Consider the following 12851-nt stretch of genomic DNA (forward strand, 5'->3'; position numbering starts at 1 on the left):
CCACATACAAATACCTTTCCTTTGCTCTTCTCGGCTCAGTAAAGGATGGGCTGGGGTAGATCATATTCACTGTATGTGAAAGGTGCTTGGGGCACGATTTCCATTCTCACCTTTCTCAGCACAAGAAGTCAGCCACAGCTGACAGGTGAGGGGAACACACAGAATTGCCGAGTGTGGGGATCTTCACCTCCAGTCACTGTGCATGAAGCTCCTCTGGATGGTGAATGTGTCACCGTAAGGTGTGGCTTCACAGCTACATTCATCACTGGCTCATTCTTTTTTGAACAGTTGGTGCTCGAATACCAAAGACATGCAGTGTGACAGGCTAGCATTACTGTGATATGGTTCAAATGGCTCTGAGCACTATGGGACTTAACATCTATGGTCATCAGTCCCCTAGAACTTAGAACTACTTAAACCTAATTAACCTAAGGACAACACACAACACCCAGCCATCACGAGGCAGAGAAAATCCCTGACCCCGCCGGGAATTGAACCCGGACACGGGAAGCGAGAACGTTACCACAACTGTGATATGCTTCGCCAGAATGTCATACCCACCTTACAGGGGAGAGACATATTGAACTCTACAGGGGGGACCCACCGCACATCACTCAAGAAGTTCACCTGCTTCTCCGAAACACATTTGGAAATGATCAAATTATCAGCCAATCAGTTTAAAATTTTTGGCCAGCATGATCACCTGACCTCACTCCCTGTGATTTTTGGTTATGGGGGTACCTGAAGGGTGGGGTTTACCAGGGAAACATTCACAAATGTGCTGATCTGAAGCACAGCATAACAAGAGAGGTAGCCAGCATATCTACAGACATGCTTAGTTGGTCTGTGCAAAATGCATTCCCGTGCTTTCACACTCTTCTGACACTGATGGATGCCATATTGAGCCCCTTTTGTAGCAGTAATGGTAATGGTATATAATGGTAAGATGTAGCATAGCAGCACATAAAAGTGCTTCAACTGAATTGATTCTGCAGTTTTTCTCTTTCCCATATTCTTGACATTAATGCTACCAAGTTTGGTACTCATACGGTAATTAGTTTCCATGTTATAATGTGTTAAACAGGTAAAGTTCAATTACACCCACCCAGTATACTGCATAAATATTCCATCAGATCTTACTGAGTTTAATATCCACAAACAGCAAGGAAATAGTAACCTTTGGCTAATGGATTAATTAGTCATAAGTAGAGTCATTCATGTCAAACAAATTCCTGAGACAACAATATGTGAGTATATAAAATGCAAAACAGCACAGTTAAGACATAAGTTTAACAAATGTCATAGTTATGAGTTCAGTTTTGTTACAATACCTATGTCTTACAATGGAATACTGCTTGGGTTAGTGGGGGCACATTACAATGGATTAATTGAAGATGACAACAAAAGCAGACACTGGGAGAAAGAAATCAAATGTTTCATGAAAACCTATTCAGAAAGTTCAAGAATCTTTTCAATTTTTTCCAGTATACTGATATAGAGATTTGACAAAAAAGCAAGTTCATTACTTGCATGAAAGCAATGAAATGCAAATTGAAAACTTTCATTTCATACAAACCTGCATAGCTAGCGTAGTCCACACTGGGAGGCTGGTACATGTCCCATCGCTTGCGACTTGGTGACTCTATTCCCTCACTATCTGAGTCACTTACTTCCCGAGGATATTCATAAACACAATGATATTTTTGCTTTTTAAATGATACATTTTTCTTCTGCTCCTGAAAATTTAAGAAAACAGAAATGCCTCAGTTCTAAATAAAATGTTCCTCTGATACCATTTCAGTAAATAACACAAAATTAGTTAGTTAATAATAAAACCACTAACTTACATTATATACAGGACTGTGTAACAATGGAACTATTTTTTATATAAGAGAAAAATTATTCCTGTATGTGCATTAAAATATTTTACTGTATAAACACACTTTCTTGCTGCACCTTCAGTCTACTGTACATATGGGAAAATGAACAATTCACTTATAGCTGACTGATGTGTGGAGCAAACATGCACAATGAAACAAAGTATATTCCACTAGCTCCTTCACTCCTGGGTAAACTATTTCTCTTTTCCAGTTCCTACCCTACCCCCCCCCCCCCCCCCCCCCCCCCCGTTCTAAGGGGCACAATGAACATTTACACACAGTTGCCTGGGTAGAAGAGAAGAAAGAAGGGTGGAGGTGGTTCACAGAGGTAGTGGTAACATGATGATTACATAAAATGGGCCTTCTCCATCTCTCAGATGTTTCCATGAAAAAACTTCTGTTGATATCAAACATAAGAACCACCAACTGTCACAAATTCTACTTCAAAAAGTCCCACTTACCCCAACGGTATCACATTTTCAATGGAGAGCATGGATACCAAAATATGCTGATAAACTTATCAGAGTCACTAAAGAAATACAATGTCCTGTCAGCTAGTCCTGGAAAAGATATACTGTGACATTTCCCTCTTAAAGATACCAAACCTATTCCCTTCGAAATTTGGACCCTGTGGAGTACTACCCTTATCATGTGTTCTTTGACTATCTCTTGCCATGTCAGAATATAAGCCCTGCAGTCATCCCCAATGTAATACTCTGGCATCTATCAATCTACAAAATATCTTGATCTACCTCTATGTGACCACTACATCCATTCAGTCATTCTCTTGTGGAGGATCTAGTTACAAAATCTGTCGCTTCCGCTCGTCCATCACATCATACAACATTTTAGTCACAAGTATTTCCTATCCAAACACGGGTACAGCTACACATGAAATTCCAGCTGTGCTGCATTTACTAGTCATTGATCTAACCATCTGTCTTCTTACATGAATAGCCAATGCCAAACTGTCCCCAATGACAAATTTAATCACCCACTTGCAGAACACACTGCAGGCCACACTAGGTTGTTGAACAACTTGTTCAATACCATATTTACTCGAATCTAAGCCGTGCTTTTTTTCTGGTTTTGTAATCAAAAAAACCACCTGCGACTTAGAATCGAGTGCAAAGTAAGTGGAAGTTCTGAAAAATGTTGGTAGGTGTCGCCACAACTAACTTCTGTCGTCGAATATATGAGTGCTACACAGGCATGCTTTGCACGCACAATGATAAATATTGGCACCAAAACCTCTGCGTCAGCAAATAAATTAAAAGAAAAGGTAGAAGAATGTAAACATAATGCCGTGTATTCTTCTGTGTTTGCTGATATCCCATTTAAATCCTGTCTGCCTAATAAACTATGAAACTAGAGTGAGACAACAGCAAACACGGAAAAATATACATATTGTGTCATGTTTATATTCGTATAATTCTTATGCTGAATAGTGATAGTCAGAAATGAAGATCTAAGATGACTCTAATTTCTGTGCAGAATGTAATGTACTAAAGAGGCGTCTGCAAAGAGTTTCAAACAGAGAAAATTTTTCGCTAAACTCTCATTCAGAACATCTTCTATCATACGCAGTATATTATTTGGTTCTTGTTGATCATTATCAAAGAAAGCAGCAGTGTAAGTAACAACAAACAGCAGTCTCTTGCCTTTGTTTCATATATGAGACAATTCCTCTCCTTTTTTAATTGTAAGTGGCGGTAGCGCGCACAAAAGCAAGCCATGCCGCGAGCGGCTACAGATCGTAAACACTCATTATCAGAATGCGGCAAACAATGCATGACACAGTACAATAACGCAGTTTCAGCTTAGAGAGACGTAAACACCTATAACAAAGGGAACGGCACTTATCAGATCAAAGCACAATAAGCAATCGATTCAAACCAGACGAAGCATGTGAAAAAGGAAGGGTACCCGTATAAATACGGACAGAGTGCCTGACACATAGCAATGGCTACTTGGTAAATCTTAACTGTTAAGCTTACAACTCGAACCAAACTACTGCAGCTGTATCTTCAGCCATTCGACCTAAATTCTGTCTCATGTTACAATTGACCAACTTTGTTTCGATTTGGAGGTGCGGTCTAAGACTCTTCTCTCATCTCGAATTTCAAGTCTCAAATATTCCAGGTGCAGCTTAGATTTTGGATAATTTTTTTTTTCCTTGATTTCATTTTTCAGGTGCGGCATAAGATTTGAGTGTGGCTTAGATTCCAGTAAATACGGTATCTGTCCCACATGGCTGTTCTGAACTGCTTGAATGGGAATGTCCTTTCAGCACATTCTCTGTTTTGGTAATCCCCCTGACCTAATTCTCTGCCACCCTCCATTCTCTACTCCTCCCTTACTGGTTTCCTACTATAACCCTTTCTTCTCTTATCATTTTTCATCCCACTTTTTTCCCATCTTTGTACCTTTTGCCTTCCACCCCCTGCCTCTATCACACATGATCCACTCCTCCCCTCTCTCTTCAGCTCTGTAGTTATTGATCTTTCTCTTATTTAATCCCAATTTTGTAACTGCCACAGAGTGTCATCGGTCTTCTCCTATGTCACACCAATCTTTCTGGACAACCATTCATGAAGAGTGGTCTTCGTCCTAATCAGAAAGAAAATGAGTGTCATATAAGGAAATATGAAGAAGCCATCGCTATGTTTGACGTGCCACTCGACATTGCTGAGTATTGGACTGTTTTTTCGGTCACTTTTTATAGTCTATACAGGACTTTTCATTATTGTAATTATGTGCAGATCAGTGTTCAAGCCATACAGCATACTGTGTTTAAGTTACGGATATTTCTATCATATAGAACTGAATTAGAGTACCATATGTTCTGGCTTTTGTAAAATCTCTTTCAGCGTAACTGTTTATTTGCTTTTGTGCTTATGAAAATTTTTCTGAAGTTAGTGGATCTTGAACTTTTAAAAACTGTAAATCTTTTTCAGCGGTCTATAATTATAAAAGGACTCCGGATGACAAGATGTTCACAAGTAAATACGGAAATAAAGTGACTCAGTCTTTCTCTCCTTAAGTGTCTTTTTCAAGAACAGGGGGAGGAAGCAGGGGGGTATATTGCCCGGGAGATGGATAAGCCATAAGAGAGAACCTGTAGTCACAGACAAAAGAAGAAAGTATTACATTACCTGCCATGAAAACGTCTTACATCATAACAAAATCAAATGAGTTCACTTATTATGAAAAAGCTATCTGGTGAACTACCACAGGTTAAACATGGCACTGCAGTGCAAAAAGTATCAGCTATATTAGATGATCTGTTGCATGTTCAACAATAGGTTGTACACATGCCAAATGAAAAATTCACTTAACATGCAAATACAAAGTGGTTTAGGAAAATCCAGTCCTGTACCAATGCTATTGCATGCATCTACAGGAAATAGCTGCAGAGACACTGAATGAAATAGTCAGCTGCAACAGTGCATGGTGCCATGATGAAGTATGGCATATCATTACCACACTGTGTGTGTCAAAAAATAGTAATGCAGGTATCTCAAAAGCTGCATCACCACTCACCTTATAGGAGAAGCAACTAAATTTTGAAACTTACAATGAACTAATTCTATCTCAACCACTCTAAGAGGACAAAAGTGTGTAAATACAGGAATTGAAGACTAAATCCCATTTTTCATTCTCTCTTCATCTACTGCATGCCAAGCAAAAAAATGGCTGGTGTTTTAGCCTCTTGAATGTTATAGTTCTATCAAAATCTAGATGTTAAGGAAGTAATATGTTTATTAAAAGATAGACACACAAATACTTCTGCCTAAATTGTTATCTCCTCCAGTCAATAAACTAATCAGTGAAAGAAAGTACTCTCTATAAAGATGCAGTAACTACCAACCAATGTTGTTGACATTAGCACATTTAATTAGCTGGACATCAGGCTTTTTTTAAGAATGGGTAAAAAGTTAAAAAACCGTAAATAGCATTTAAAATGGCTCATTTGGATAATAATAATGTTAATCATGAAGAATAGTAACAGAAATATTTTTGTGTGAATCTCATAATACTTTTTGATCTGTTTGAATCAATCAATCTATTCTGGCATGCAATTCATATAAAAACTGAAGATGATGAATGAACTGGGACCTCCCAATCTCCTCCACCCACAATCCCACTACCTCTGCCTACAACATACTCTTCCCACACAAAAGTTGTAATAGCTCATCTTACACATACAAAAATTCATTTAGCTCATAAAATATGACAGTTCAAAGTAAAATATTTGCAAATGAGGACACATTGAAATAAACAGGTCCTTAAAAATTAGCTTCATGACCTGTTTTTACCACTGAAATGAAACCATTATGGCCAAATCTTCTGTTTTGTTACAAAATACAATCAAAAATTCTTTATGTTTTTTCTTACTTTTGATCAAAGTTAGATTTTTTGTCCTTCTCATCAAATTACAAAAACCACAAATAACATAACATAAAAATAAAATAAAAATAAATAATAACAACAATAATATTAATAATAATAAAATAAAAAATAAATTACATATGTTGTCTGTGACTGTTGATGAACCTCTGTCCAGTAAAAACAAATTTTCTTAAGAGAAAAACTGCTTTATAATACAGTACTTACAGATAATTCATCATCTTCCTATCCAATGCAGCATGAATAAATTTTAAAAACTAGTAACCATTTTAAAAAGTACATTTTTTGTAAAAGACAGCATGCAAAAACATACTATTTTCTTTTTACAAACTGTACACCACATAATTTGTTGCATATTTGTACACAGACTATATAAAGACTGTAAGTGTAAAAGTAACTGTGAATACCACAGGTAGAATTAAAAGCATTCTCAGTGAATTAAGGTCTTGACATCTTGTGTCTTCTAACAATGTGATTTACTGAAATGCTGTCATGTTCTCAATACCTGCTTCTCCTCATTTTCATATTAAGCATGTAAAATACGAGGGTGTGCTGAAAACTAATTCCTCCAAATATTTTATTCTGTTCTCAATACAGGTCGAGGTGTTACATGTCATGCATATTACTCAGTCAACTTTCCTGATGCAACCCTGTGCTGCTAGAAGGTTCTGAATCATAGTATGTAATGTAACTATGTCAGTGCATGAGAAACAACAGGCTTTAATTGAGTTCCTAAATACATGAATTTCAAAAGTTCATCAACACATGGAGCATCCTCTCCTTCAGCATGACAATTTCAGACCGCACACCCACTCTATGACATCTGGAACAATATGATGCCTTGGGTAACTGTCATCAATCATCATCTGTATAGTCATGACTTGCCCCACCCACTTCTCATCTGTTTCCAGAACTTAAAGAATACCTTCGAGGACTTCACTTTGATAGTAATGATGCAATGCAAGCAGAGGTGAGGGTATAGTTCCATCAGAAAAGCAAACAATTCTACAATAATGGAATCAATGAACTGGTTTTTTACTGGGAGAAATTTAAATCAAACAATGGAAAATCCAGGACGGAAAGTAACAATATTATGAGAAGAAAGTTGCTACTCACCATATAACGGAGATGCTGAGTCGCAGATAGGCACAACAAAAAGAGTTTCACACTTAAAGCTTTCATCCAATGGCCTTTGTCACTAATACACACACACACACACACACACACACACACACAGTCTCAAGCAACTGCAACCACACTACAAGCAGCAGTACCAGTGCATGATGGGAGTATCGAGTGGGTGGGGGGAAAGAGAAGTCTGGGGCAGGATGGTGGACAGTGAAATGCTGCCGATTAGGCAGAGGAGAGGTGGGGAGGGAGGGGGGAAGTAACGGAAAAGGGGGGTGAGAGAGAGAGAGAGAGAGAGAGAGAGAGAGAGAGAGAGAGAGAGAGAGAGAGACTGGGCGTGGTGGTGGAATGAGGGCTATGTAGTGCTGGAATGGGAGTAGGGAAGGGCCTGGATGGGTGAGCACAGCGACTAATGAATGTTGAGGCCAGGAGGGTTACAGGAACAGAGGACGTATTGCAGGGAAAGTTCCCACCTGCGCTGTACAGAAAAGCTGGTGTTGGTGGGAAGGATCCATATGGCACAGGCTGTAAAGCAGTCATTGAGAAGAGGGGTATCATGTTTGGCAGCGTGTTCAGCAACAACAGAGTGGTCCACAGTGACCACAGTTGGTTGGTGGCCATTAATGCGGACAGATAGCTTGTTGGATTCATGCCTACATATAATGCAACACAGTGATTGCAGCTTAGCTTGTAGACCACTTGATTGGTTTTAAAGGTAGGCCTGCCTTTGATGGGATAGGTGATGTTAGTCACTGGACTGGAGTAGGAGGTGGTGGGGGGACATATGGGACGGGTCTTGCATCTAGGTCTACTACAGGGGTATGAGCCACGAGGTAAGGGGTTTATAAGGCAACAAGAGAAACACAGGAAAGAAGTTGCAAGGCAACAAGAGAAACACAGGAAAGAAGTAAGGTTTTACAAGCCTTTTCGTTGTGACTCAGCAACTCCATTATATGAAGAGTAGCAACTTTCCTCCTCATAATATTGTTACATTCCATCCTGATTTTCCACTGTTTGATTTTTGTCTGATGTTACTGTATTTCATAGTGAAAATTCTTACTTTTGATGATTAAATGTATACATTTTGGAGGATTTTAAAGTCTGACATGTTTTGAAGCAAAATCTTTTGTAGTACCACTTCAAAATGGCCCAAAGGCTGAAACTGCAATTGTGAAATAAATAAATTCCACAGTTAATGGCAAATATGATGTCCTTTAAGTAATTCTGCATGACTGTGGATCCCACCTTGAGAAGCTAATCAGTTGAAACTTTTAGCTTACGACAGGAGCATGTAGTAGAACTATGGCCGAAGTTTAAAGGTTTTTTTAATCCTGCACTGAATATATATGCACCCAGTAGAAGAGTTCATGATGTGGTATATTATTACTGTACAGAAACTCCTACAGAAAGAAACTCCTAAAGGAAATGAGACTACTGCATAATGGATGTAAAATGAGGCAAAGGGCTATAGATAGAGAGATGCTGAGGAAAAAAAAAGTGTTTGGTTCTGAAGAGAGCATTGTGTGAAGCCCTCAATGACTACACTAGCAGAATTTTGTCAAAGATCTTTCACAAAACCGACAGAAATTCTGCCTGTAAGTGATTGATGTGACTCGTGGTCAAGACAGGAACTGAAATTGGGGGTAGCAAAGTGAAAGTGGAAGTGCTCAATTCTGTTTTCAAATGTTCCTTTATAAAGGAGACCCAAGGAGTATTAGTCAAATTCAGTTCTCACATTACTTAAAAGATGTATGAAATAGATATTAGTGTCAGTGTCATTGTGAAAGGGCTGACACGGTTCAAACTGAACGAAGTTCCAGGAACCAATAGCACCCTTACCAAAGCCCATACTAAAATTTTGGCTGAGTTGACCCCTCTTTTAAGTATAATCTAACAAAGATCCCTTGAATTAAAAAGAAAAAATGATCCCAGTAGTTGGCAGAAAGCATAGATAACACCCGTCTACAAGAAGGGCAGCAGAAGTGATCCACAATACTAATCCACAAAACTACCATCCAAAATCCTTGACATCCATTTGTTGTTGGATTCTTAGAACATATTCTGAGCTCAAACGTAGTAAGACGTCTTGAACATGATGACATGCACCATGGAGCAGCATGGATTCTGAAAACACATTTCATGTGAAATGCAACTCACACTTTTCTCAAGTGACATACTGAAAGCCATCTATCACGACAGTCAGATAGATAGGGTATTCCCTGATTTTTTAAAATCATTTGACCCAGTATCATGTCTATAGGTATTTTCAAAAGGATGACCATGAACCATGAATCTTGCCTTTGGTGGGGAGGTTTGTGTGCCTCAGTGATACATGTAGCCTTACTGTAGGTACAGCCACAATGGAGAGGTATCTGTTGAGAGTCCAGACAAACGTGTGGTTCTTCAAAAGGAGCAGCAGCCTTTTCAGCAGTTGCAGAGGCCAACAGTCTGGATGAGTGACTGATCTGGTCTTGTAACATTAACCAAAACAGATTTGCTGGCTGAAAGCAAGGGGACACTACAGCCGTAATTTTTCCTGAAGGCATGCAGCTTTTCTCCACAGTTAAATGATGATGGTGTCCTCTTGGGTAAAATATTCTGGAGGTAAAATAGTCCCCCATTCGGGTCTCCAGGCGGGGACTACTCAGCAGGACTTTGTTATCAAGAGAAACAAAACTGGCATTCTATGGATCAGAGTGTGGAATGTCAGATCCCTTAATCGGGCAGGTAGGATAGAAAAATTAAAAAGGGAAATTGATAGGTTAAAGTTAGATATAGTGGGAATTAGTGAAGATCAGTGGCAGGAGGAACAAGACTTCTGGCCAGGTGAATACTGAGTTATAAATACAAAATCAAATAGGGGTAATGCAGGATTAGGTTTAATAATGATTAAAAAAATAGGAGCGCAGGTCAGCTACTATGAACAGCATAGTGGTGGTGGTGGTGGTTAGTGTTTAACGTCCCGTCAACAACGAGGTCATTAGAGACGGAGCGCAAGCTCGGGTTATGGAAGGATTGGGAAGGAAATCGGCCGTGCCCTTTCAAAGGAACCATCCCGGCATTTGCCTGAAACAATTTAGGGAAAACACGAAAAACCTAAAGCAGGATGGCCGGAGACGGGATTGAACCGTCGTCCCCCCGAATGCGAGTCCAGTGTGCTAACCACTGCGCCACCTCGCTCGGTAACAGCATAGTGAATGCATTATTGTAGCCAAGACAGACATGAAGCTCACACCTACCACAGTGGTACAAGTTTATATGCCAACTAGCTCTGCAGATGACAAAAAGACTAAAGAAATGTATGATGAGAGAAAAGAAACTATTCTGATAGTGAAAGGAGACGAAAATTTAATAGTCATGGGGGACTGGAATTCAATAGTAGGAAAAGGAAGAGAGCAAAAGTAGTAGGTGGATATAGAATGGGGGTAAGGAATGAAAGAGGAAGCTGCCTGGCAGAATTTTGAACGGAGCTAACACTTGGTTTAACAATCATAAAAGAAGGTTGTATACGTGGAAGAGGCCTGGAGACACTGGAAGGTTTCAGATAGATTATATAATGGTAAGACAACAATTTAGGAACCAGATTTTAAATTGTAAGACATTTCCAGAAGCAGATGTGGACTCTGAACAGAATTTATTGGTTATGAACTGTAGATTAAAACTGAAGAAACAGAAAAAAGGTAGGAATTTAAGGAGATGGGACCAGGGTAAATAGAAAAAAACCAGATGTTGTAGAATGTTTCAGAGAGAGCACTAGAAAATGATTGACACAAACAGGGGAAAGAAAAACAGCAGAAGAAGAAGGGGTAGCTTTGAGAGATAAAATAGTGAAGGAAGTCAAGGATCAAGTACGTAAAAAGATGAGGGCTAGTAGAAATCCTTGGGTAGCAGAAGAGATATTGAATTCAGTTGATGAAAGGAGAAAATATAAAAATGCAATAAATGAAGCAGGCAAAAAGGAATACAAACGTTTCAAAAATGAGACTGACAGGAAGTGCAAAATGGCTAAGCAGAGATGGCTAGAGGACAAATGTAAGGATGTAGAGGCATATATCACTAGGGGTAAGATAGATACTACCTACAAGAAAATAAAAGAGACCTTTGGAGGAATGAGAACCATTTGTATGAATATCATGAGGTCAGATGGAAAACCAGTTCTAAGAAACGAAGGGAAAGCAGAAATGTGGAAGGAGTATATAGAGGGTTTAAACAAGGGCAGTACACTAGAGTGCAATATTATGGAAATGGAAGAGGATGAAAACATTCCATTACATCTACTGATAGCCTTGGGAGAGCCAGCCACAACAAAACTCTACCATCTGGTGAGCAAGATGTATGACACAGGTGAAATACCCACAGACTTAAAGAAGAATATAATAATTCCAATCCCAATTAAAGCAGCTGTTGAGAGGAGTGAAAATTACCGAATTATCAGTTTAATAATTCACAACTGCAAAATACTTACATTAATCCTTTACAGACGAATGGAAAAACTGGTACAAGCCAACCATGGGGAAGAACAGTTTGGATGCTGTAGAAATGTTGGAACACGTCATGCAATACTGACTTAACTTAGAAAATAGATTAAGGAAGAGCAAATCTACGTTTCTAGCATTTGTATACTTAGAGAAAGCTTTTGACAATGTTGACTGGAATACTCTCTTTCAAATTCTGAAGGTGGCAGGGGCCAAATACAGGGAACAAAAAGCTATTACAATTTGTACAGAAACCATACAGCAGTTATAATAGTTGAGGGGCATGAAAGCGAAGAAGTGCTTGGGAAAGGAGTCAGACAGGGTTGTAGCCTCTCCCCGATGTTATTCAATCTGTATATTGAGCAGGCAGTAAAGGAAACAAAAGAAAAATTTGGAGTAGGAATTAAAAACTTGGAGAAGAAATAAAAACTTTGAGGTTTGCCGATGACATTGTAATTCTGTCAGAGACAGCAAAGGACTTGGAAGAGCAGTTTAATGGAATGGACAATGTCTTGAATGGAGGATATAAGATGAACATCAACAAAAGCAAAATGAGGATAATGGAATGTAGTCAAATTAAATCAGGTGATGCTAAGGGAATTAGATTAGGAAATGATACACTTAAAGTAGTAAACGAGTTTTGCTATTTTGGGAAGAAAATAACTGACACCAGTCGAAGTAGAGAGGATATAAAATGTAGACTGGCAATGGCAAGAAAAGTGTGTCTGCAGAAGAGAAATTTGTTAATATCAAGTATAGATTTAAGTGTCAGGAAGTCTTGTCTAAAAGTATTTGTATGGAGTGTAGCGATGTATGGATGTGAAACATGGAAAATAGATAGTTTAGACAAGAAGAAAATAGAAACTTTCAAAATGTGGTGCTACAGAAGAATGCTGAAGATTATATGGGTAGATCTGCTCAAACCAATCTCTGGACTGAAAACTACAGCAACATCATC

At 38.8% G+C, this 12851-nt stretch overlaps 1 protein-coding gene across 11 annotated transcripts in view; it reads right to left on the reverse strand.

The window, feature by feature from the left end:
* The window catches only part of LOC126334745 (uncharacterized), a 636264-nt gene that overhangs the window by 20473 nt on the left and 602940 nt on the right, over positions 1 to 12851 (reverse strand). For 8 of the 11 annotated variants that reach the window (XM_049997303.1, XM_049997294.1, XM_049997304.1 and 5 more), the window contains 2 exons: positions 6498 to 6515; positions 1577 to 1736 (listed from right to left, as the gene is read on the reverse strand). In XM_049997303.1, coding sequence (XP_049853260.1) covers positions 1577 to 1736; positions 6498 to 6515 — 178 coding nt within the window. The remainder of the gene's footprint in view (positions 1 to 1576; positions 1737 to 6497; positions 6516 to 12851) is intronic. The other 3 variants (XM_049997306.1, XM_049997305.1, XM_049997296.1) reach the window with 1 other exon arrangement.

Source organism: Schistocerca gregaria, chromosome 2 (genome assembly GCF_023897955.1).
Source record: "Schistocerca gregaria isolate iqSchGreg1 chromosome 2, iqSchGreg1.2, whole genome shotgun sequence".
Taxonomy (NCBI): Eukaryota; Metazoa; Arthropoda; class Insecta; order Orthoptera; family Acrididae; genus Schistocerca; species Schistocerca gregaria.